Source organism: Arachis ipaensis, chromosome B3 (assembly GCF_059453495.1).
Source record: "Arachis ipaensis isolate K30076 ecotype BB chromosome B3, ASM5945349v1, whole genome shotgun sequence".
Taxonomy (NCBI): domain Eukaryota; kingdom Viridiplantae; phylum Streptophyta; class Magnoliopsida; order Fabales; family Fabaceae; genus Arachis; species Arachis ipaensis.
In genome coordinates, this window is record NC_142438.1 from 11,805,337 (window position 1) to 11,828,739 (window position 23,403).

Consider the following 23,403-nt stretch of genomic DNA (forward strand, 5'->3'; position numbering starts at 1 on the left):
ATGGTTGCAGCTGACAATACCCGCATGAAAGACATGGAAGCTCACATCAAAAAACTCTTTCAGATGTTCGAATCCATTTCGGAGGAGACTCGCGCTGAGCACGAGCGATCGTTAGAAGCGACGAATTTGAAAATTAACGCACTACAACAATCTATTACTCAGCTTTTCCATGCCCAGCCTTATCACAGATCTGAGTTGCATGAGCTCTCCCATGGTTCGAACTCAGGGTCAGAATTCCACCAGCGTCCTTTTATGCAACCGCGTCGAGTGGGTTTTGATCTGCCTAAATTTGATGGTTCTGATGCGTTAGGTTGGATATTTTCTCTGGATCAGTATTTTGACTACTTCCGTGTGCCTGAGGAAGAGCAAATCAGCATCGCGGCTATTCACATGACCGGTGCTGCGATTCCTTGGTTCTAAATGTCACAACGCTCTGTTCGATTTCGTTCATGGAATCAGTTGAAGCGTGCCATTGAACTCAAATTCGGGCCTTCTCTGTATGAATCGCCACGGAAATTATTATTCAAATTGCAACAATTGGGTATGGTGAGCGACTATTACTCCGAATTTATTGCTTTAGCTAATCGCACACAGATCGATCCACCTGATGCATTGGAGGATTGTTTTATTAGTGGGTTAAAATCTGATATTAGACGAGAGGTGAAGGCACAATGCCCTCCCTCCCTGATGCGTGCGGTCACATTAGCTAGACTTTACGAGGACAAGTTTTCTTCAGTACCGATAAGCACTTATGGTCCGGCCTCGCCCCGTCCTCAGCCGACTCCTGCAGTTGCAATTTCGAGTAATAGGCCCATTCAGCGGAATACTCTGCCACCGTTGCTTCCGAATCCACCCCAGCGTCCTGCCTTACCGTTGATGAAAAGCTCCGTGCGAAAACTGTCCCCGGCGGAGATTCATAGCAAATGGGAGAAGGGATTATGTTACTGGTGCGATGAGAAATTTTCAGCTGCTCACCGTTGCCCGAATCGCCAGTATATGCAGCTGCAACTAGTGTTAGATGATGCAGATGGAGGGGACACAGGGATGCAAGAGTCATTGGAATCTAAGCCCAGTTTGGAGGCCTTGGAGTCTCAAGTAGTTGAGCATCATTTTTCTTACAATGCTATGCATGGTACAAGTGGTCCTGCTTTGATCCTTGTTAACGTTATCATCAATGGGCTAAAGGTCCATGCCCTGATTGATGGTGGCAGTTCGGATAGTTATATTCAACCTCGCATAGCCAAATTTTTGAATCTACGTATTGAACCTGCATTGGGATTTAAGGTGATAGTGGGCAGTTTTGAAGTCTTGCCGGTAGAGAGTCACATTGCTAGTTTGGATGTTAATCTATCAGGTTGCCTTGTTAGCATTCCAGAGGTTTACGTGCTCCATGTGGCTAAGGGAGAGTTGGTGATTGGTTCAACTTGGTTACAAACATTGAAGGCTCATATTGTAGACTATAATTCTTCATTTCTTCACTTCTGGCATAAAGGGGAATTTGTCGCTGTGCAAGGTTATAAGAGTCCACCTTCATCTCAAGCTCAATTTCATCATATACGAAGGTTAGTAAGCACCGATGTAGTGGCTGCAGTGTTTACTCTTGAACTTCAGCAATTGGATCGAATTGTCAAGCCACCCTTGCAGTTACCAAAAGCTCTTCACCCTGCCTTGGTTAGTTTGATGCAGTAATATCTATTGTTTTTGAGCAGCCTTCGGGTCTTCCTCCCCGACGTTTCCAAGATCATGGCATTCCTTTAATTGAAGGGGCTGCACCAGTTAAATCCCATCCTTATCGTTACCCTCACAACTTGAAAGCACAAATTGAAACAATGGTGTCTGAGATGCTACAAGAGGGGATAATTCAACCCAGCAAAAGCCCTTTTTCCTCTCCCATTATTTTGGTCAAGAAAAAGGATGGCACTTGGCGTTTTTGCACTGATTATCGGGCACTAAATGCAATCACAGTCAAAGATTGCTTTCCCATTCCTACCGTTGATGAGTTGTTGGATGAACTCTTTGGGGCTACTATTTTTTTGAAACTGGATCTTCGCTCAGGTTACCACCAGATCTTAGTCAAACCTAAGGATCGCTTTAAGACAGCGTTTCGCACGCATCAAGGGTTGTATGAATGGTTAGTGATGTCCTTCGGCCTCACCAATGCCCTTGCTACTTTTCAAAACCTTATGAATGATATATTCAAGCCTTACTTACGCAAATTTGTGCTAGTTTTTTTTATGATATACTAGTCTATAGTAGTGGTTTCGACTTACATTTAGAGCATTTGGAACTAGTCTTAAAACTATTGCAGCAAGAGTTTCTATTTGCTAAATTTTCCAAATGCCTTTTTGGCTCCCCAGAAGTCGGTTATTTGGACATACAATCAGGGGCGGTGGTGTTCACATGGAAACGGCTAAGGTTCATGCAATTCTGGAATGGCCTCAACCTGCAAGCGTAAAACAGCTTCGGGGGTTTTTAGGTCTTACTGGTTATTATCGACGATTTATTAAAGGGTATGCCTCATTAGCATCTCCTCTCACTGATTTACTTAAGAAAGACTCATTTAATTGGTCGGAGCAAGCTACTCAAGCCTTTCGACAGCTACAGCATACTATATACACCAAACCAGTCTTGGCATTGCCCAATTTTAATATTCCTTTTGAAGTGGAGACAAACGCTTCAGGTACTGGTGTTGGGGCTGTTTTAATTCAACAAAAACATCCCATTGCTTATTTTTCAAGAAACTACCTCCTACTTTACAGAAGAAGTCAGCTTACATAAGAGAGTTTTACGCCATCACTGAGGCCTTAGCTAAGTTTCGCCATTACTTGCTACGCAAAAGATTTATCTTGCACACTGATCACCAAAGCTTGAAAGCACTATTAGAACAAGATCTTCATACACCAGAGCAACATAAATGGCTTCATAAATTGCTCGGTTTTGATTTTGAAATCCATTACAAGGCTGGGACTGAAAATGTTGCAACGGATGCATTCTCTCGCAGCTTCTTTGGGGCTTGGTCTGCGCCAAGAGTAGAGTGGCTAGACCAACTTCGTACAGAATTGGTGGCGGATGAGGATCTCCGAGTATTATTGGCAAAGTGCAACTCCAATTCAGTTGAGGATTTGAATTACTCTTGTCAAAATGGCCTCTTGTTGTGGAAGAACTGATTAGTGGTACCTTCTAAGAGCACTTTAATTAGGCAAATCCTCCATGAATACCATGATAGTGTGATTGGTGGTCATGCGGGAATTGCTAAGACTGTGGAATGCATTTGTTCCATTTTCTATTGGCCTCATATGCTAAAGGATATCAGGCAGTATGTGTTATCTTATTGTATTTGTCAACAAGCAAAGGTAGAGAACAAGGCACCAGCCGGTTTGCTAAAGCCATTACCCATCCCTTCACAGGTATGGAAAGATATTGCAATGGATTTCATTGTGTCTCTGCCAGTTTCATCCGGCTATTCAGTTATCATGGTGGTTGTCGACCGTTTAACTAAGTACGCCCATTTCCTTCCCTTGAAACAAGATTTTAATAGCAAGACAGTTGCAGAAACTTTTATCAACAATGTGGTTAAGTTGCATGGTTTTTCAAAATCTATTGTATCGGATAGGGATCGGGTATTTATCAGCAAATTTTGACAGCACCTCTTTTGAATCCAAGGTACTAAATTAGCATTGAGCTCAGCTTATCATTCCCAAACTGATGGCCAGAGTGAAGTTTGTAATCGAACCCTGGAGATGTATTTACGTTGTTTTTGTTTCGAGAATCCTAAGCGCTGGCTGGAGTTTTTGCCGTAGGTTGAGTTTTGGTATAACTCCTCGTGGCACAGCAGTATCAAGATGACTCCCTTCAAAGCTCTTTATGGCAGGGACCCTCCTACTTTAGCTCGTTATGAACTCTCTAGTACTGATAATCCTTCCTTGCAAGAGTGGCTTCAGAACCGTGATCACTTACTTGATCAGCTAAAGTTTAATTTGGAACGCTCCCAGCAGTATATGAAATATGTTACTATAAACATCGCCGACAAATTGAATTTCAGGAGGGCAGTTTGGTACTTGTGAAGTTACAGCCGTATCGCCAGCATTCTGTGGCACTGCGTAAACATCAGAAGCTGGGGTTGTGTTATTTTGGTCCTTTTCCGATGAGCAAAAAGCTCAGTGACGTGGCCACAATGTCAGGTGCAATGGGGACAGGGCAACTTGACAGAGACAACATGGGAAGATGTTCATTACTCTCACAAGTTGTTTCCGGAATTCAACCTTGAGGACAAGGTTGTTGCTGATGGGGAGGGTAATGATGTGAATATAGCAAACGAGGAGTACATAAATAAAAGCGAGGAGTACATATACAAAAGTCAGGCAGGGTTGGAAGGAAGGGTTGTAACAAACCATGGACATGTGACAGCTGGTCCACCTATTTCGGGCAGCAGGAAGAGCACCATGGAGAAAATAAATAGCAAGTGGTTGGAGGATTATGATCATTAGTGAATTGTGGTTACTGATTGTTGGCTGCTTCCTAAAGCTAGGAATTTTGCACTGTCTTATTCTTCATAAACCCCTTCTTTTTTCTGCTAGTCATATTCTTCAATTCCTTTATACTCATACTTTTATATTGTGAATTGCTTACTTATACACATACTCAATATTAATACCACATTACACTTTCTTCAATCTATTGGCTTCTTTGTATCACATACATATTCATATGACGCTTTTTAATTTTCATATTAGAGACGGAATAATGTTTCTTATCGATATTGAAGTTGGGTGTGGAAAATAACGATAAATAAATCGGAGGGTTAGATTTAGAGGATCACAAATCGGACCCTCATATTTGGATTTTCAAAAAAATTTTAATTTTTTTTCACAAAACCTATCCTTAAATTTTGGTTTTTTTAATTTTTTTTAAATTTTTTCACAAAATTTACCCACCAATTTATTTGTCCTTTAAAATAAAAAATTATTATGTACAAATTGGAGACTCAATTTTATTTTTTTCTGAATTTAAATTCATTTTGTCACAAATTAGACGTTCGATTTTTCATGCCAACTAAATCTGATTTTTTTTATTATAATTTAGAATTAAAAAATAAATCTTTATATTAATAAAAAACATACCATTAATCCATAATTGAGTATAACACATGCTCATTTTCCATTACTAAAAAAATTATAAATCATTCCATTTTTATTTTATATAAAAAAGACCACAAAAAGCTAGTTAGTTTGAGTAAAAATGTTCTCTAGTCCTTAAGATTTAATAAGAATGCCCTTAATTAATTATTATTTTCATACATAATATATCAAATTAGATTCGATTACATAAATTTGTAAACAAAACATGTGTATAATTTAATTCAGTTTAAGACATTAATACAATTTTGAGCTGAATTTATTTTATACATGTAAATTATCCTAATATATTTGCCACCAACTCCTTTTGTATTGTGACATGTTTTCCATGGATGGTAAAGAGAGTCCTAATGAGTTGTTAAATAATATATATTGACGATGATATGCTAAATAATTATTGTTTGGAAACTTATCAGATATAAATAACTTAAGATTGTGAACATTAAGCAATTAGAATTTTCAAGTATTTTTTTCTCAAAAATGAAAGAGGAAAATAGAACAATAAAAATTACACAGGTTATTAATGCGAATATAAGCTTTGATTTCGATTTCATTTGGATTTGTTGGTTTGAAACTTTATTAAAAAAGACGAAGCTCTTTTAAACTAAGCTGTTTTAATTTAAGACATTTTTAATCTTATAAAAAGTAGACTTTATCATTTTTTTAATAAAAAAAACCCTTACAATTCATTTTTTGTCAGATAAATACTGCATTGAAAAACAAAATTAACTTGAAGCCTTTTTCTCGTGTTCCATGTTCATCATGCAAACTTTGTCACACTTATATATATATATATATATATATATATATATATATATATATATATATATATTTTATAAAAATTAAGAGAAATATTTATTTAAAAAAAAAAATACTATGTCATTTAAATTATAACTCATTAAGTTATCATATTTATATTAAATTCATACTTATTTGCCAATCTTATTTTAGTCTTTAATTAAAAGTTGGTAAAAAGAATATTTGTAAGAGGTCACATAAAAAAAAGACATACTGTTAAAAAGATTGAATTGAATTAAATAAGTATGTAAAATATTTATGTTATTAGTCGACTAGAATAAACTAGAAATAAGAATTTAAACTTATATATATATATATATATTAAGAATAAGCTAAAGAGTGAACTTATTAATTATTTAAAGGTAATATTTTATTTTAAAAATATAAAATTACATTTAACTTTTATTACCATCACATACTTATATTTTAAGTACTTATATAAAAAAATAACGATAGTATAACGTAACTAAGTCATTTTAATAATTAAATTAATAATTTATTAAAATAATAAAAATTAATTAAAAATATATAAAAATAACTTAATTTTGTTATAAAAATAACTTACTTACTTAATATCTCACCTAATATTTCTCAAAGAATAAATACCAACTAATAATTTAATAATTTAAGGCAATTGTTATCGTTAATTTTTGTGACATTTTTTCCCTTTTTTTCTTCATTTTAATTGTTATCGTTAATATATACAATACAATTTCACTACCTCTATGATCTTTATAATAAATATTATTTTAATATTAATATTTTTTAACAATTTAATACGTATTTTTTATTATTAATTAAAAAATAATTTAAATACATAATTAATTAATAAGAATTATATTTTTAAATAAATATAAAAAATATTTTGTGTATAAATATATTTTTTATATAAAATATGACTTTAGTTTTAATAATATCGTTTAAATGTTATTAAAATAACTTTATATAAAGTCACCAAAAAAAAATAACTAGTGAAGTCGATATCTGAGAGCATTTACATGAAAATATCTTTATATATATATATATATGCTTAAATTTTCTACCAACCTTCAGAGACAGTCTCTCTAACAGGACTTCAAACTTGAAACCAATGGCGTCGGATCCTGAACAACCTACTCTCTCCTCTTTCCCAAAGGTTCTATCCCTTTCCACTTTCTTCATTCTCCTTTTTCTTTTGGATTATATGTCATCTGCTATGTTCAAGTTTTCTTTTGGTTTCTTACAGAATGTATTGGATGAGTGGGAAATTTGAAATTCATAAGCTTTTTTTTTTTTTTTTTGGAAAAAAAAAGTAGAGCAACTTGGATGAGAATAACCATGAGGTCAATGGGTATGGGAAAAAATTTGAACTTGTTGCAGTCATAATGAACTTGAAATCCTTTTTGGTTGCCTAGACTGGATTTCTATTTCCGATTTTGCTAATTGATTCACCGGTTGGCTTCTCTGGTCTTCATAGAAATAAGAGACATCAATTTTTTCCATTTTTTTATTGTTTGATGACTAGCAATTATTTGTTTTATGAAAAAATGAGATCATTGTGTGCTTTTTGCTCTTAGTTATTTGGTTGTCTTTGGTAAAAAATAGAAATTAAAAAAAAGGAAAAGAAGAAGAAGATTGAATAAAGAATAACTGAATAAGCTGAATGCTTTTAATAAAACAACACATTTTACACAATCATATAAGACCTATTTGTTGATGTCTATGGCCTATTGTGTTTAATTTTGCTTTTATAACTTATGAAATGCATTGGTTTTTTAATTAGGAGAGAAAGCCACATGGTGAGATTGGGAGTGCAAGGGAGCCTCTTCTTAATGTGTCCCATGATTCTGAAAAGTATTCTGTATCTGCTGCGATTTTCCCGTGAGTATTACATTTTATTTCGATGCTTTCCGTGTTTATGGTTTGCAATGGAAATCTATCATGCATCTGTGATTTTGTCTAAAACATACTATAAATAGCCACATATAGGAGCTTTCAGCTTGCACTATCTATCCAATGATCTTGTTTACTGGGATGAAGAATGTGTTAATCGTGAAGTTTAGAGAATTGCCAATGCATACGACATCTGTTTCGTTTAAATCACAACTAGATGTACAATCCTATGTTGTAGGTAAAGAGAATTCAGATTTGGTTCATCACTGTTTCTTTGAAAACTAGATTGATTCAGTGAGGATGAAACTGGTAGCAGCAATTGACATTCTAATTTTGGAATCATAACAGAACACATAAATATTATGTTCCATTTGATAGCTGTTGAAATACCAAATGTTACCATGAGATTTTATTTACATGTCTATAAATAACCCTTCATTGCATGCTATAAGGTTGATTAAATGTAAATTTTATTAAATACTCTTTCTGTTAAAACTTTTTTATGTCCCTTTAGCTACTTAGAAACAAAAGAAGAGAAAGAATAAGGGCTCTGTCTGTAGTCTTACCAAGAAGTATTTTAAAATTCTCAGGTTTTTCTTCCCAGCTCTTGGTGGGCTGCTGTATGGCTATGACATAGGCTCTACATCGTGTGCAACAATTTCCATTGAGGTACACCTTTATATTTCTACTATTTATATAGTTCTATCTTTCCTTGTCTGCAATGGATCGATGTTGAAGGAAGACTTCTATGGTGAGACAAAGAATCCAATGTGAAGTCTGCTTGCTGATGAGACAACAGCCTAGCCATTTTTGTTGTTCGATAGAACTGGTTTATACAAAGTCCTTCTGTTTATTAAAGTATGATGCATTTTTACTCCCACTATAATTTACAGGAATTAATGTACCAAAGAAAAACCTATGAATCATATGCTTCTATGCTGACACCTTTTTTTTCCCGGTTGCTTTGACTAATCGTACTGTTAGACTTAAAAATTTCGTCTGAAGTTCATATTCATTGGCATCGTTTTGATGGGGTTGTTTCATTCTTATACTTTCTTTTGTTTGCAGTCGCCAACACTAAGTGGAGTATCTTGGTACAACTTGTCCTCCATTGAAATTGGTCTTGTTGTAAGTTTGAATTAAATTTGTTCTTTCTTAGGTTATGGCTACAGTTTGTTTCTATTATAATTATAATTTGATCCTTGTTTTTGGTACATTTTTATTATTATTTATCTTGAACATAACATTAGGTATTTGATTTTGATGTCTTTTGCAGACTAGTGGATCATTATATGGTGCCTTAATTGGTTCTGTTTTGGCCTTCAATGTTGCTGACTTCCTAGGTAATTATCCCTCTAACTGGTTATCATTTTATATATCCCCTTTCCTGGGGAAGTTTATGACAAACTTCAATTTTAGGTAGAAGAAGGGAGCTGGTTTCAGCGGCATTGTTATATCTTGTCGGAGCACTCGTAACAGCACTAGCTCCAAATCTTCCTATATTGGTGATAGGAAGATTTGTTTATGGTATAGGAATTGGATTGGTATGTTCTTTTTTACCAAACTGATACATCTAAGTTTATATCTATTAATTTCTGCTTTATCAGGGTAGAAAAACCATCTAGGCAATTTGAGGTGTAGGATTTACTATTGTCATATACAAAAGTAAATGATCTTTGGGCCTGCACCAGCACCTAATGCCTTAGAAGGGTGTATGACCAAATGGGTAGAGAATATAATTTACTGAATTCATTGGAAGAATATAATCTCGGAGAAACTATATCTATGATACACATTGCTTAGAACTTAGCTTCAATACTTGCTTTAGGATAGAAGCCTTTTAGCATTGAGCACTATATATATACTGCAATAGGAATAAGTACACTACACTTCTACATTTTCAAGCGAAATCGTGATAGTACACTAAACATATTCAGTCATATATCTTATTCTATCATAATTCAAGTCTAATATTCTATAGGAATGTATTAAACCTTTTTTTTTTTTGAGAAAAAGATTTGGTTTGAATCATTAAATTTCGCTGGTGGAATTTATTATTAGGGCATTCATATACTTACCTCCACTTACATTGGTCCTTAGACTTCATATATGTGAGTCTACTTGCAAGGAAGAGATAAAAGTGGGAAAATGGTTATTTTGCATGTTAATGGCACTCTTAGTTAAAGAGTTTGTTATCTAAAGAATAGACGGTTATCTTTTCTAGGCAATGCATGCTGCTCCAATGTACATTGCTGAGACGGCCCCGTCATCAATACGTGGACTACTGATTTCTCTGAAAGAGTTCTTTATAGTACTTGGGATGGTGGTAAGTTGTAGAACTTTCAATACTCCTACTATTATGGCTTCCTGAGTAATAATAATCTATCAAAAACCTTTCTATACTTAGTTGGTAATATAGAAAATGGTCAAATATCATTTGTGCAGGCAGGTTATGGAATTGGTAGCCTTCTGGTAGACACGGTAGCTGGGTGGCGGTATATGTATGGAGTTAGTAGTCCTTTGGCAGTAATCATGGGAATTGGAATGTGTTGGCTCCCAGCTTCTCCTAGATGGCTACTTTTATGTGCTATACAGGGGAAAGGGGATGGAGAGAATTTGAAAAGCACCGCAATTCATTGTCTATGCCGTATTCGAGGTCAAGCTGTTGATGACTCAGCTCATCGGCAAGTGGATGAAATTCTGGCTGAGCTTGCTTATGTGGGTGAAGAAAAAGAGGTTACTTTTGGAGAAATGTTCAGAGGAAAATGCTTGAAAGCCCTTACCATTGGTGCAGGATTGGTCTTGTTTCAACAGGTATAACAACTGCTCAAATAAAATAGTAAAAATCATCATAGTTCCCAGATTTCATTGTATTCACAATGTAGACTGAAATTTGTGACAGATCACAGGGCAACCAAGTGTGCTTTACTATGCTGGATCAATCCTTCAGGTACTATATAACACAAATTCATATGATCTATTTATTACCTGTCACTAGTGGAAGTTTGATGAAATTGTAACCCAATCCAATATGTAGAGTGCAGGATTCTCCGCTGCATCTGATGCAACCCGAGTCTCTATTCTCCTTGGTTTTTTCAAGGTAGATTTTTTCCCCTTATGTTTGCAATACCTGAACAACTTACTTAGCAAGGAAACTTTTGTGAGTTTTATTAGTAAGATGTGGGTGAATGTTTTCTAAAAAATGCAAAATTACTGGATTGGGTATGAAGTTATTGTTCAAGCTTTGTCAATTGTCATTTTTCTGTAACTCTTCTCTTGCTCTGTTACTGTAAAATGAGCTAACTGTATCTTGTATCCATAAGTTTGTGTCGTAATGTTGCTTCTTTTGTTAAAACGGGAGAGAATTTTTTTTTATAGATTTGAAGTTTTAAAATATTAGAATTGTAGACTTTTTGATTGGCACTCCCTTCAGTATTTTCTTTTTCAATTGATTGCATTTTGTCAAATGAAAGAGCCATGTTGGTCTATTCAAAAGCAGTTCATACGGTCACCAAAAAAAAAAAAAAAGCAGTTCATACTCTTTTGGAATCAATTGTTGTTAAGAAACAAACTCTTCTCATTTTCCCATCTACACAATGCAATTCGACACGTTTTCAACAAGAGAAAAGGGAAAACAAAGAAAAATCATGTTACAACTTGTTCCCATTGTCCTTGTCCTTGTTTTCACTGCTCTTGCTTTCCCTTTTCTGTTTTCTTGCCAAATTTATGAGCATCTTCTCCTATCCAGTCAGTTTAATATGTTCTGTTGCAACTTATTTGTTATGTTTGTGTTCTAGTTGATTATGACCGGAACTGCTGTCGCTGTTGTCGATAAAGTTGGAAGAAGACCTTTACTACTGGGAGGAGTTTCAGGGATGGTCAGTTCCTTCTTATCTCAGACTTTAGTTTCGGTATCAATATACCGATAAAAGGACTCTTATTTGTATGTTGTATTGAGAGAGGGATGAATGTGCTAAGCTCTCCTGTTTTGCATAACTCACATCAACTTAGCAAACTGTAAAAAAGATATGATCATGATACCAGATTTCCGACCATGAACGATGTTCAAATTTCACGAACTCGTCATATATGTTAACTTGTGTTGCAGGCAGTATCTTTATTCCTTCTGGGTTCATATTACATTTTCTTAGATGATGCTGCAGTCGTTGCTGTAATTGGTCTGCTGTTATATGTTGGCTGTTATCAGGTGAATAGCCTTCCTCTTGTTCATTAAGGAATATCATTCTTCTTCATATAGTGCTTATCTATTTGATCATGCTTATACCATTTTGATTTACCATCATCTTGTTTTTTCGTCCAGATTTCGTTTGGTCCAATTGGTTGGCTAATGATATCAGAGGTTTTCCCCTTGCGCTTAAGAGGTCGCGGACTCAGTATCGCTGTACTTGTTAACTTCGGCGCAAATGCTCTTGTGACATTTGCTTTCTCCCCACTGAAGGTGATTAACATCTTCAATCCCTTTATTTTCAACAAGATTTTGGAGACCACAAAAACATACTACTCCCTCCATTCCCTTAATTCGCTCACTTTCCGATACATCCTTCTATAATCCTTCGATTATAGATTATAGAAGGATGTACCAGAAAGCGAAAGTAAATCAACCGATGACGGTGCAATCAGATGATTACCATATTTTACAGAGGTCTAATCTTGCACATCATAAAAGGGCAGCCTGGTCCGGGGAAGGGCCGCATCCAAAGAGTGTATTGTAGACTGTCTAATCTCATAATTACGTCAATAGCTGATTCTACTGCTTGAACCCGTAACCTTGAAGTTACATGAAGACAACTCAATCAAAACACATTATTAATTGAAATTGCATGTCTGACTTCTTTTTTTTTTTTCTCTCCTGCAGGAGTTACTGGGAGCAGGAATTTTGTTTTACATATTTTGTGCAATAGCAGTGGGATCTCTTGTATTCATATACTTCATTGTACCTGAAACCAAGGGACTTACCCTTGAGGAGATTGAGGCCAAATGTCTATAATCAGAGTCACCTTGTAACTTCTACATATCTAGTTGTACTTGTACTACTACTGCAAATTCTCTTCAAATCAATGTTTTGTTAATGAAACTTATCATGTAGATGTAAACAATTTGCAATGATGTATGTTGTTGAGTTAATTATTATGGATGGATGTATCACCTATTATATTAATCACTTTAATTTGGATTCCCAGCTTCTCTTGTCTCAAAAAGGAAGGGCATGAGTAATATTATAATATGTATAAATAAAATATGCATTTTTTTTTAATTATATAATAGTGCTTATCTTGTTAAAATTTGTGCTTTATCTTCTATTAACATTGTTTTTTTCCCCCTCAAAATATGAAACAATCAAACAACTACTCTTCATATGATAGTGTTATGTTAACTAGTTAAGTACAAAAAAGAGTGTTTTTTTAGCATATTATTGAATGTGGATATACATTTAGAAAGGAATTTACGTCAAATACTTTTCTTCTAATTTCTTAATTGTTACATTTAATTCATAAAAAAATATTGAAATAACAAATTGTGGCATAACTAGTGTTATTTTGTACAAATTTTTAAATAGATTTATTTCTGAAAGGGAAATAGGAGGAGTAAGATTTTACAGCAGAAGGGTGCAGCCGTGCAGGATGCATCAATAATGGTGTGTGAAAGTGAGAGTGACACCAATATAGTAATCATGACATCATGAGTTTCAGAGTTGGTAAATGGTAAAAAAATTATTACTCGCGTGATGATGTAATTTTTGTATAAAAATAATTGTTGAAAATTATTAAATAATTATATTTAATATAGTTGATTAATTATTTGATATAATTTGGTTAAGTGGTTGGTCGGTTTATTCGTTTTTAAACAAGTACTGACAGTTGAAGTTTATTTTGTTTATGTAATAATTTATCAATTAATACTAATTTTTTAACAACATTTAAATCGAAATATTGTAAAAATAAAAAAGATATATTTACATAAAATATTTGTATACAATTCAAGTGAATATTTAGACTAATATTTTTGGATATTATAGAATGAGGAGTGTAATATGTTGATATTACACTAATTTAGTATAATGCACTGATATGAAAATTGTCAATGTTACAGAAAATTGTGACTAACGATTTTGAAAAAAGACAAAGAAATATATTAAAATAAGACTAATAATTTGAATTAGGACAAAATTTTTTTTAAAATATTTATCACTATAAAATCGGTAATCTCAATTTTATAAATTGATCCCAGCCGTCTATCAATAATTTAACGGTTTTTTATTTTTCTTCCGTCTTCTCTCCTCGTTAAGATCGTTATTAATAATTTTTTTCAAATCGAAGTTATCGATTTCTGTAGACACTAATGTGAATTTTATATTTGTGCATTACACGCTCAAAATCTCATTTTACGTATTACACAAATTTAATCGACATAGCAAAAATAAAAAATGGAATATTTACTGTAATTTTTTTATAAAATTAATAATTAAAAATTATTATATAATAATTTAATTAAATATTATATATTAAATTATATAATAAAAATTTATGTGCAGTTAACTTTACGTGAAATTGATAGTTAAAAGTTATTAAATAATTTAAATAATTCAATTGAATTTTTATTTAACCACTCATAATTATCAACTTCATGTGAAGTTGACTACACCTGAATTTTTATCTAATTTTTAACAAATAATGTTACATAAAGATAACTAATCGTAAGGATCATGGTCTATAAAAAGTAGAGTGTGTCACGGAAAGAAGCGTTACGTAACGTAACGTATAGAAATTGGAAACACGTAAAGTAATAATGTAAATAACGCAGTAATAAGAGACAGAAGCACACGACGTGTGACAGATAATGTTAGAATGAATGAATGAATGAATTATTATTGGCATTGCTCAGAATTCAGATGGTAGCTTCAGTCAATCATTTGAGTCTACAAACCCTAACACCTTTGTAGGTAACTAAGCAACTCTACCTCCCTATCCCTATAACCCTATATTCCCTTTATTGTCTCCCTCCTCTTCATCATCATCATCCCATATTCAATTCTTTCATTTCATGATAAGTAAATAAATGCTTCCTAGTTCCTATCAACTACCAAAATCCAATTACTTCGTTACTTATCATTATTCATTAGGAACGGGAACAAGTTAGGTGTTCTTCTAGTGATTAATTTATTAGTCTATTTAAATATGGGTTGAATCTCACTTTATATATACATAGTAATTTATTAATGAGTAATAAATTTTTTAATAAAATTTAGTATTACAGCAAATTAGAAGACCGTAAAAAATAAAAAATTATTCTTGTTATCTTTAGACTAAACTAATAAAATTTCACATGATATTATCGTGGGTTTAATTTTGATGCTAAACTCTTTTACACCGTTTTAATATTAAAAATATTTATTTTGTATGCATTATTATATAATTAATATATATGCATAATTATTTTATATTAAAATTAAATTCTATTATAATATTTTTTTTTATCAAAGATAGGAGATTCGAACTCGCAACCTCTTAATTGAATATGGGAAGACTATGCTATTTGAGTTATAACTCATTGGCAATTCTATTATAGTATTCATAACATCAAATTATATATTATTTATTATTCATTAAATTAAAGTAAAAATTAATAGTTGAGAATAGTTAAATAATTTAATACGTTTCACTAAATTATCATTTAATATAACAATTTTAAACTAACAAGTAACAACTCTATATGAAGTTACTGTAATTGAGTTTTCACCTTAAAAATATAATTTTATTATATTTGAATTTTGACATTTTATTTTTAAATAATTTAGATTAAGAGAAATATCATTAATATATAAAGAGAATATTGTTATTTAAAAAAACAAAAATTAATGCATTTATTTTCATTGAAAATTTAACACGTTTATTATAATTTTTCTATATAAGTGAAAAGGAAATGCATCATGTGCTGGTTACTTGGTTAATAACACACATGATTAGTCATTCATTCATTCTTGTGTTTGCTCATAAATCACAAGTTCTACTTCTAAGTAAACTATTGATACCTGGAAAAGGAAAGGGTCTACAAGAACACGTCAAACATTGGAAATGAATGTTCATATGACACACTCACTATTGCTTTTTCATATATATCTCTGAGTTCTGTCCAAAGGATTAATATGATTAAAATAATTATCAAATATCTCATATTTATTTTTAAAAAATATAATAATTAATTAAATTTATTTTTTGGTAATTGGATAATAATGACTCGTAGAAAAATTTTGAAAATAAATAAAAATAACTTTATATAATATTCAATTTTTTTAGACTGGGATATAGATTACCTGGATTTTAGACGATTTGCATGCATATCACCGAAAATAAAATTGTATATAAAAATGTTTTAATTTATTTTAAAAAATAAAAAATGATTTTAATTTATTTAAAAAAAATTGTCCTGACTCATATCATCAAATAATTTAGTCACCAAAAGAAAATATCATAAAATAATTTGTCACGTGTTATTATCTTACAAAATGACCAATCTACGAGTTTTTAATTTGAATATGAAACCAAAGAAAGTATTGAACTCGCGTATGGGGAGAAGGGGTGCTTCACCTCGTTGTGGGATCAGAGGAAGCAGAACTCGGACCAGAACTCGGACCCTGCGAGTTATGCCTCAGAATGTAAAAAAAAATTATCCAGAGGGTTCGAATTCCATGTTTCAGATTTCAAATTCCATCAGCTGCAAATAGTACCATGCGATTTGTGAAGCAAAATTTCATGACCAAAGAACTCGCATGGTCCGAGTTGTGTACTATGGGTTTTTTCAAAATTTTTTAACACAAATCGGAGGGCCCGATTTGTGTACTCTGAATCCGATTTGTGTACTCCCACAATTTTAAAAAACACCAAAAATTACCATATTAAAATATATCACTTATTTTACTTCCATATCAAAAATTTTTTGCCCCAATCTATCTTGTATTTTTTAAAAATTAAATAACGCACAAATCATTTTAAAAATTTATTTTAATTATTAACTCTATTGCATCATTTGTGTGTACAAGAAGAAACAGAGCAATGCATTGGACATCGAGAAAAGGCAAAACCATAAGATGACCCTAATGCATTATGCATACACAAATGACACAACATCAACAACCGAAAATGACTCCCACTACTTCATTCACTCACCAATGTTTTTAGGTATAGATAATTTTAATTTTAATTATGGATATAAATATAAAAATTAATTTAACTATGATAAAGATAAAAATATAAAAATATTGATTTTTGTTTTTTATCTGTATATTTTTACATTAGTGGCAGAATCTAAAAAATCTAAAAATTCATGATTGAGAAAGCTATATATTTCAACTATGAACACAAGATAATTTTGTCACCATAGAAATGTCGTAATCCGGAGTATAACACAAGGATGAGAAATAGCATTGACAAATTGCATGAAAATGAACAAGGATGAAACAAAATAAAACCCATTTTATATATTGGTTAGAGAAATAATTATTAAGTTAATATTATAATTTATAAGAGTGCAAGACAGCTCAAACTATTACGGATAAGCTCCTCAAACTCAAAGATAAGAGAATAATGGTTGAATCAAATATGAGAGAAATATTGATCTATTATTGCTACTTCTCTTAAATTTCCACTTTCACACTTGTATAGTTTATTTTGATATTCACAACACTATGAACTATGAAGAAGTCAAGGAGCTAAAACTTCATGGGTCCACTCCCTTGTCATCGCATTAATTAACCATTTCTCCAAAATTGTGGTCTCTTCTTTTGAAATTATTTTAGAATTTAGAACACTCCTTACCACAATATAGAAAAGATGAAATAAATAAGAATAATAGAAAGTGCAATCAAATCAATTCTAATAAACAAATTAAATATCTAAAAATGAGATGCCAAACCAAATGTATAAATGACATTTTTTGTTCTAAAATCATTAGCTTCCAAAGAACCATAATTTAGCCTATGTAAAAGAGGCAAGGATAGTAGAGACACTATGTTGGTAATGGTAACTAAAGCTGTTTGATAACAAGTTTTGGCTTAGGCCTTACTACTTACTGATACCATTTTCCATTTTTCTTGAATCATGTACAGAAATGTTACCAAGGTAAATCATAGTTGTGATAATGATAATATTGATAAGGTCAATTACAAGTATAGAAATACAAACTAGAAACCATGTTCTAGGTTGGGGCTACTAGATGCATTTTTACTAGAAAATACAGTCACTACTTAGCCTCTAGAACTAGAAGCGCTTCATTTGCATAAATAACCATTGCTTTTATGATCATAACTCATAAGGGACACCAACAGGGAGGAGAAACCTAAAAAGTTTTGGAGGTGCTTTTGGATCAATATTGATTTTGACAATAGTTAATTTGTGTAAACAAGAGAAGCAAACAACCAACCCTATGGCAAACCAAGCTGAGCTGGAACTGATTGAATTTGCTAATCTCCAATATCTTCCTTCTTCTGCATCAAAAAGTCAAAAAAGTTTCAGAAAAAAGAATTCAATTAACCACAATGAATGGTCCCAATTTAAAGTAATGCTCTCCTTGTGCCAATTTAGCAATTCCCCAACTTTTTCAATCTAATTAGCTGTTCATTAACAAAATTTCATAGAAAAGCTCCAACGGAAATTAAGCAAATAAACTAAAAAAATGGATGATGCACATAAATACATGAGTAATCTAATATTAGAAGCACTTGGGTTTCATTTCTGTCAAGTGGGGTAATGCTATTCTAAGATTAGGAGATGGTACTTGATGAGTTATGAACTACCATTTAAAGTGGGGAAGTAGGACACAAACCCAACCTCACAAAGTGTGTAGTCTACATTTATGGGACCTTTTTTTTATTTTTTGAATAAATCAGGTCCAATTAGAGAAGGTCCTATTCACAAGTCACAACCTTGAATGGTCACAATCACTCACTCAGAAACAGGAACAGCAGTGCCAAGTCTTCCATGTCATGCTCAAGCCAATTGTTTTATGAAGCCTCTAAATAGGTTGATTTCAACTCTCTCCCATCTCTGTTGTGCCAGGAAGACATGGAACTTTGATTGCAGCATGAAAGAGACAGACAACAAAGCTATTAATGTGGCCCCATAGATTTGAGAGAAAGACCAGCACTACTTGCAAGAATGAAAGCTAAGCAAAACTTACATAAACCAAAAAGAAACAAACTTTATTAAGATTGGCGTGCAGGTTAATAATAGCAGCTCCAAATCAGGAAAGAAAAATGCTTCTTCCTACTGAATACTGTTTAAGTAATCAATTGCTTCAAAGTTCCAACTGTGTGAGTTAATAATTGGAAGATATGTGTCCACATACACACCCTTTACCATTGGATAGATCCTTCATCCAATCCAATGGTGAAAAAGGGTTGTTTGTTTAGGGAAATGAGTACAAAGAATTGCTTCTCTAAAAGGCAGCACAAACTAAGTTTATTGACAGCACACAATTTTCATGCAACATCAGCAAACACAGCTTTTCATCAATAATCAAAATCACAGGGGAAGACGCTGGCTGATATAGATCATTAACCGCTATGCAGGAAATTGAACTCAAGAATGTATTATACATTGAATGAAGAATGAACCAATTTTGCATACACAAGGTAAAATACTAAAAATGAGACCCAAGTTTTGCACCTTTGCAACTAGCAGAAAAAACTGATAAAAAACACTAAAGCTATAACTCCTATGATAAAAAGAAAAACCTTTTTCTATTTAGACGAACTTAAATCCATAACAACAAAATCAAATTTACATTGTCACAAGGCAAGCAATGGAAAGAAATGTTTGTTTTGTTTCTTTCTTTCTTCCTTCCTTCCCATTCCCTTGATCACACTAATTGTCCAGTCAATTCTTCAACCTAGTAAGTAATAACACTGCCAAATCAAAATGCTACACAAAGAAAAAAGGACACAAAGTGAAAAAAGAAGGGAGCAGGGTGTGGAACTAATAAAATCAGAACGGCTAAAAGTACAGCATGACTGGTAATCCTTCCCAGAAGCCTTGCATTGCAGTGCCATAACATATCATATTATCAAATCTGAGTTAACTCCACCAACCAAAAGTTCAATTGAAGCGCCTAGCATGATCATCAATGTGCATATATAGACAAATTAGTTGTTCCACACCAGAGAAAAAGGACCAGGTGGAAACCCCATTTTTCCATTTCAAAACCCCCAATATAACACCATTAACGCCATGAAGAAACAGTCAAGAGAGGAACATCTTTCCAAGCCAGGGACAAAAACTCAGGTTTAGACTCAACCAATGAATAAAGAGAACTGTAACTGTAATTCCACAGAAGGATCTTAGCTTGACTAATTGCATAATGGCTGAGACTAACTGATTCAAAACCACAACTTTCCATGAAAACCCTCCACTGCTCCTTATCCTCCATTCTTTCCCTCACAGTCCCTGGCAACCCAACGACACCGGAAATTCTGCGGCCGAATAGATGCCGCTCCACCTGCATCCTCTCAGGGGAATCAGGTGCCATGTTTGGCTCAAGAGACTCAAACACAGATGAGTAATATCTCAAAGCATTCTTGAACCTATTCATGAATCCACCACGGGTCAAACTAGCTTCATACTCACCAAGAGTCACAATCTTAGGCCTCAACGACTTAGCCAAACGAAGTGCAGCCTCAACAGCATCTGGGGTCTCATCAAGAAGATTGTACAACTGAAGCATGAAGTTCACAGCCAAGGCCTCATTTGGATCAACACAGAAGCTACTCTCATTAAGCTCGTGAATAGGGGTTAGAATAGGCCTAAACTCAAAGTTCAACTCAAGAAGCTTCGCAAACTCGGATAAACGATTTCCAGTGGCACTAAGTGAAGCAGCAGGGGAAGTTCCAAGAGCCATAGCCGGTATCCCTGAGATCCTTATGCTCTCAGGCTTCCCAGAAGAGCGTGTAGCAAATGCTTGCAAAAGTGCAGCCCACTGAATCCCTTGAACAATCCCAAAATCAACAATGTGAATCCTTGAAGCTCCTTCAGTGGCTTCAAGAATAGCTTGGTTTGCAGTTAAATGTGCAAATTTTGAATAAGGGCATGCATCATTCAAAGCCTTGTAACACAGTGTTAGCTCCTCAGAGGTAGTGGCAGTAGAAGCAGCTTCCACCATTGCCAAGTTCTTATCTTTCTCCCTCTCAAAGGTTAATTTTCGGGTCAAAGCTTCGGCGAAGTAAAAGGAAACTCTTTGGATTGGGTTTCCGTTTTGGGACACCGATTTTCTCAACTGGCTCAGCGACTCTGAAGCTTGATCCGGTTCCGTTTCCGATAACAGAGCGAACTCTGTTAGCGCTTTCAGAAGCGGGTGCGACGAATCAGGCTCCGGCAAGCTCGAAAAGCCGCCTTGGACTGTGGCCGGAGCCTGCGGTGGTGCCGGCGGAGAAGACGCTACCATTTTCGGAGCCTCTTTGACGGCGGTTGGCGGAGGCAGCGCCGGCGGGGTTGCCCACGTGGCCGGCAGCTGAGCTTGTTGGAGAGATACACCGGTGGCTGCTGCGGTTGTTGTCACGGCGGCGGTGTGAGGTTCCGACGAGAATATCACTCTGTTGAGATCCGAAGTCGGTGACAAACGGGTCGGACAAGTAGTAAACGGGCTAGAACCGTAAAGTCCGAAATCGGAATTACCGTTGTGCCACGCCGCCGCCGCCGCTGGGATCGTTGACGTGTCCGTCGAATCTCCCGCGGCGGTTGCCATGAGTGTGTCCATCCACTCATCGGAATCAAAAGTAGCGGCGGCGAAATCAGAGAACCTGAAGGAAGAAGAGGAATGAGGCTCCAATGGAGGAGGGAAGTGAAAAGCTGGATCCGGATTGTCGGGTCCTGACCCAACTTGAAACGGGTCGGGAAAATCATTGGTTGGTGTGAGAGGGAACCCCAAAGGAGGTGTATTGTTCCATGGATGAAGAGAAAGAGGATTAATACCCAGTAAGTGTTGTTGGTTCTGCTGCTGCTGCTGTTGGTGGTGGTGGTGGTGGTTATGGCTATGGTGGTTGTGTTGTTGTTGCTCTTGTTGCTGCTTCTGCTTGATGACTTGCTGTGCAATGGCCATGAGGTTTCCACTGTCTGCACACATGTACGCCATGATGGATATAAGGTGTTTGATGAAATGCTTCTGAATGAATCACATTCAAGAAAGGAGAATAGTGAATAGTGTGTGAAGTTTGTAGTAATAATAGAAGGTTGTAGAGTATAGTAGATTAGAGTGGAGTGGAGTAGAGGAAGAAGAAGATGGTATGAGAATATATTATATAAGGTGTTTGTGTGAATGACGCTGTATAAATTAGAGAATGCAGATATAGTGTTTGTGAAAAGGGCGAAGAGAAGAAGAGGGGGTTTTGTTTGTGATTGAGCCGTTGAAGAAAGAGTGAGGAGTGAGTGACTTTGGAGGCTAAGAAGAAGAAACCAAACACAAACCTAAAACGACAACTTGATTAAAGGTTTTCCTAAAGACAGTAGACACCATCCCCCTTGGTCCCACTCCCAATTCCCAAACACCCTCTTCCATTATTTTTTTTTTTTTCCACATTCACTGTTTTATATATTTTTTTATAAAAAAAATTAATTACTATTGTTTTTAACAATTTTAATAAAATGCTAATATGTAATTTAACACATACGTAAAGTTATTCGATACCATTAATGTATTAAAATTAAATTTATATTTGTTGTGTAGATTTTTTTTAGTTTAAAAGTGATTATTAATAACAAAATTTATATTATAAAAATATTAAAAAATTATACACAAAAAAAACATAATTATTCTTTTGTAAGCATTATCAACGAATTTAAATTGTATTTTAAGTATATTTTCTGTCCAAATAGATCCAAAATATGGCCATGTTAGTTTTCATTGTGATACTTATTTACTGCCGTTTCCCCATGTCAAAAACTTATGGTTACTCTTTCGCCTAATTTTTTTGGTTATGGAAGTAGAAGTGGTGATATACCTTAACATTGTAAATTTTGGTATTTTTTAAAACTGTGGAAGTACAGAAATCGGAGGGTTCGATTTCTGTACCTAAAAATTTTTTTTTTTACCACAAATCGGACGGTCCGATTTGTGTACCTCCCACAAATCGGACGGTCCGATTTCTATACCTCTACAAATCGGACAGTCTGATTTGTGTACCTCTAGAAATCGCACGGTCCGATTTCTGTACCTCTAATAAATCGGACGGTCCGATTTTTGCTTCTCTAATTAAACGATCCCACATTTGAGTATAACACCCCAACAATCCACATTTTAAAAAAACACCACTACCACTCCAATATTAAAAATAAAAAATTCTACCGTTTCTTGTGAAATTGTAGAATTGTATAATGAAATCCACCTTATAATATATTTAATTTAATTATCTTGCTACGTCACGATTTCTTTTTTATTAAGATATTTACAAATATAATTAGTTAATTACTTTTTAAAGAGTCATGCTATGTAACTAGAGTCGGAAGTGAGTCGAGTCGAGTCAAATTAGATCAAATTTAAGTTTGGCTTATAAAAATTAAGTTTGGCTCACGGCTCAAACTTAGCTCAACAAAAA

General features: G+C 34.0%; 2 protein-coding genes and 1 pseudogene across 2 annotated transcripts; 2 read left to right on the forward strand and 1 right to left on the reverse strand.

Moving 5' to 3' along the window:
- Window positions 1–4,487, forward strand: LOC148569854 (uncharacterized; annotated as a pseudogene).
- Window positions 4,488–6,961: 2,474 nt separating this feature from the next.
- On the forward strand, window positions 6,962–13,005 carry LOC107629528 (D-xylose-proton symporter-like 2). Its single transcript, XM_088506886.1, has 14 exons — window positions 6,962–7,068; window positions 7,696–7,793; window positions 8,396–8,474; window positions 8,874–8,933; window positions 9,082–9,148; window positions 9,225–9,349; window positions 10,030–10,131; window positions 10,251–10,619; window positions 10,708–10,755; window positions 10,843–10,905; window positions 11,603–11,683; window positions 11,914–12,012; window positions 12,127–12,264; window positions 12,682–13,005. Exons 1-14 carry the CDS (start codon window positions 7,024–7,026, stop codon window positions 12,811–12,813), a joined length of 1,506 nt encoding a protein of 501 aa, XP_088363012.1. The 5' UTR covers window positions 6,962–7,023; the 3' UTR covers window positions 12,814–13,005.
- A 6,388-nt stretch (window positions 13,006–19,393) lies between these two features.
- LOC107629527 (SCARECROW-LIKE protein 7-like) lies at window positions 19,394–22,277 on the reverse strand. The gene has a single exon (XM_088506885.1). The coding sequence runs from the start codon at window positions 21,942–21,944 to the stop codon at window positions 20,040–20,042; it is 1,905 nt and encodes a 634-aa protein (XP_088363011.1). The 5' UTR covers window positions 21,945–22,277; the 3' UTR covers window positions 19,394–20,039.
- Between the last annotated feature and the right edge of the window lie 1,126 nt (window positions 22,278–23,403).

Coding starts and splice junctions, on each gene's coding strand:
- LOC107629528 (XM_088506886.1), top strand. CDS start 7,024: ATGGCGTCGGATCCTGAACAACCTACTCTCTCCTCTTTCCCAAAG. Junction 9,350..10,029: donor ATGGTATAGGAATTGGATTG/GTATGTTCTTTT, acceptor TATCTTTTCTAG/GCAATGCATGCTGCTCCAAT. Junction 10,906..11,602: donor TTCTCCTTGGTTTTTTCAAG/GTAGATTTTTTC, acceptor TTTGTGTTCTAG/TTGATTATGACCGGAACTGC.
- LOC107629527 (XM_088506885.1), bottom strand. CDS start 21,944: ATGGCGTACATGTGTGCAGACAGTGGAAACCTCATGGCCATTGCACAG.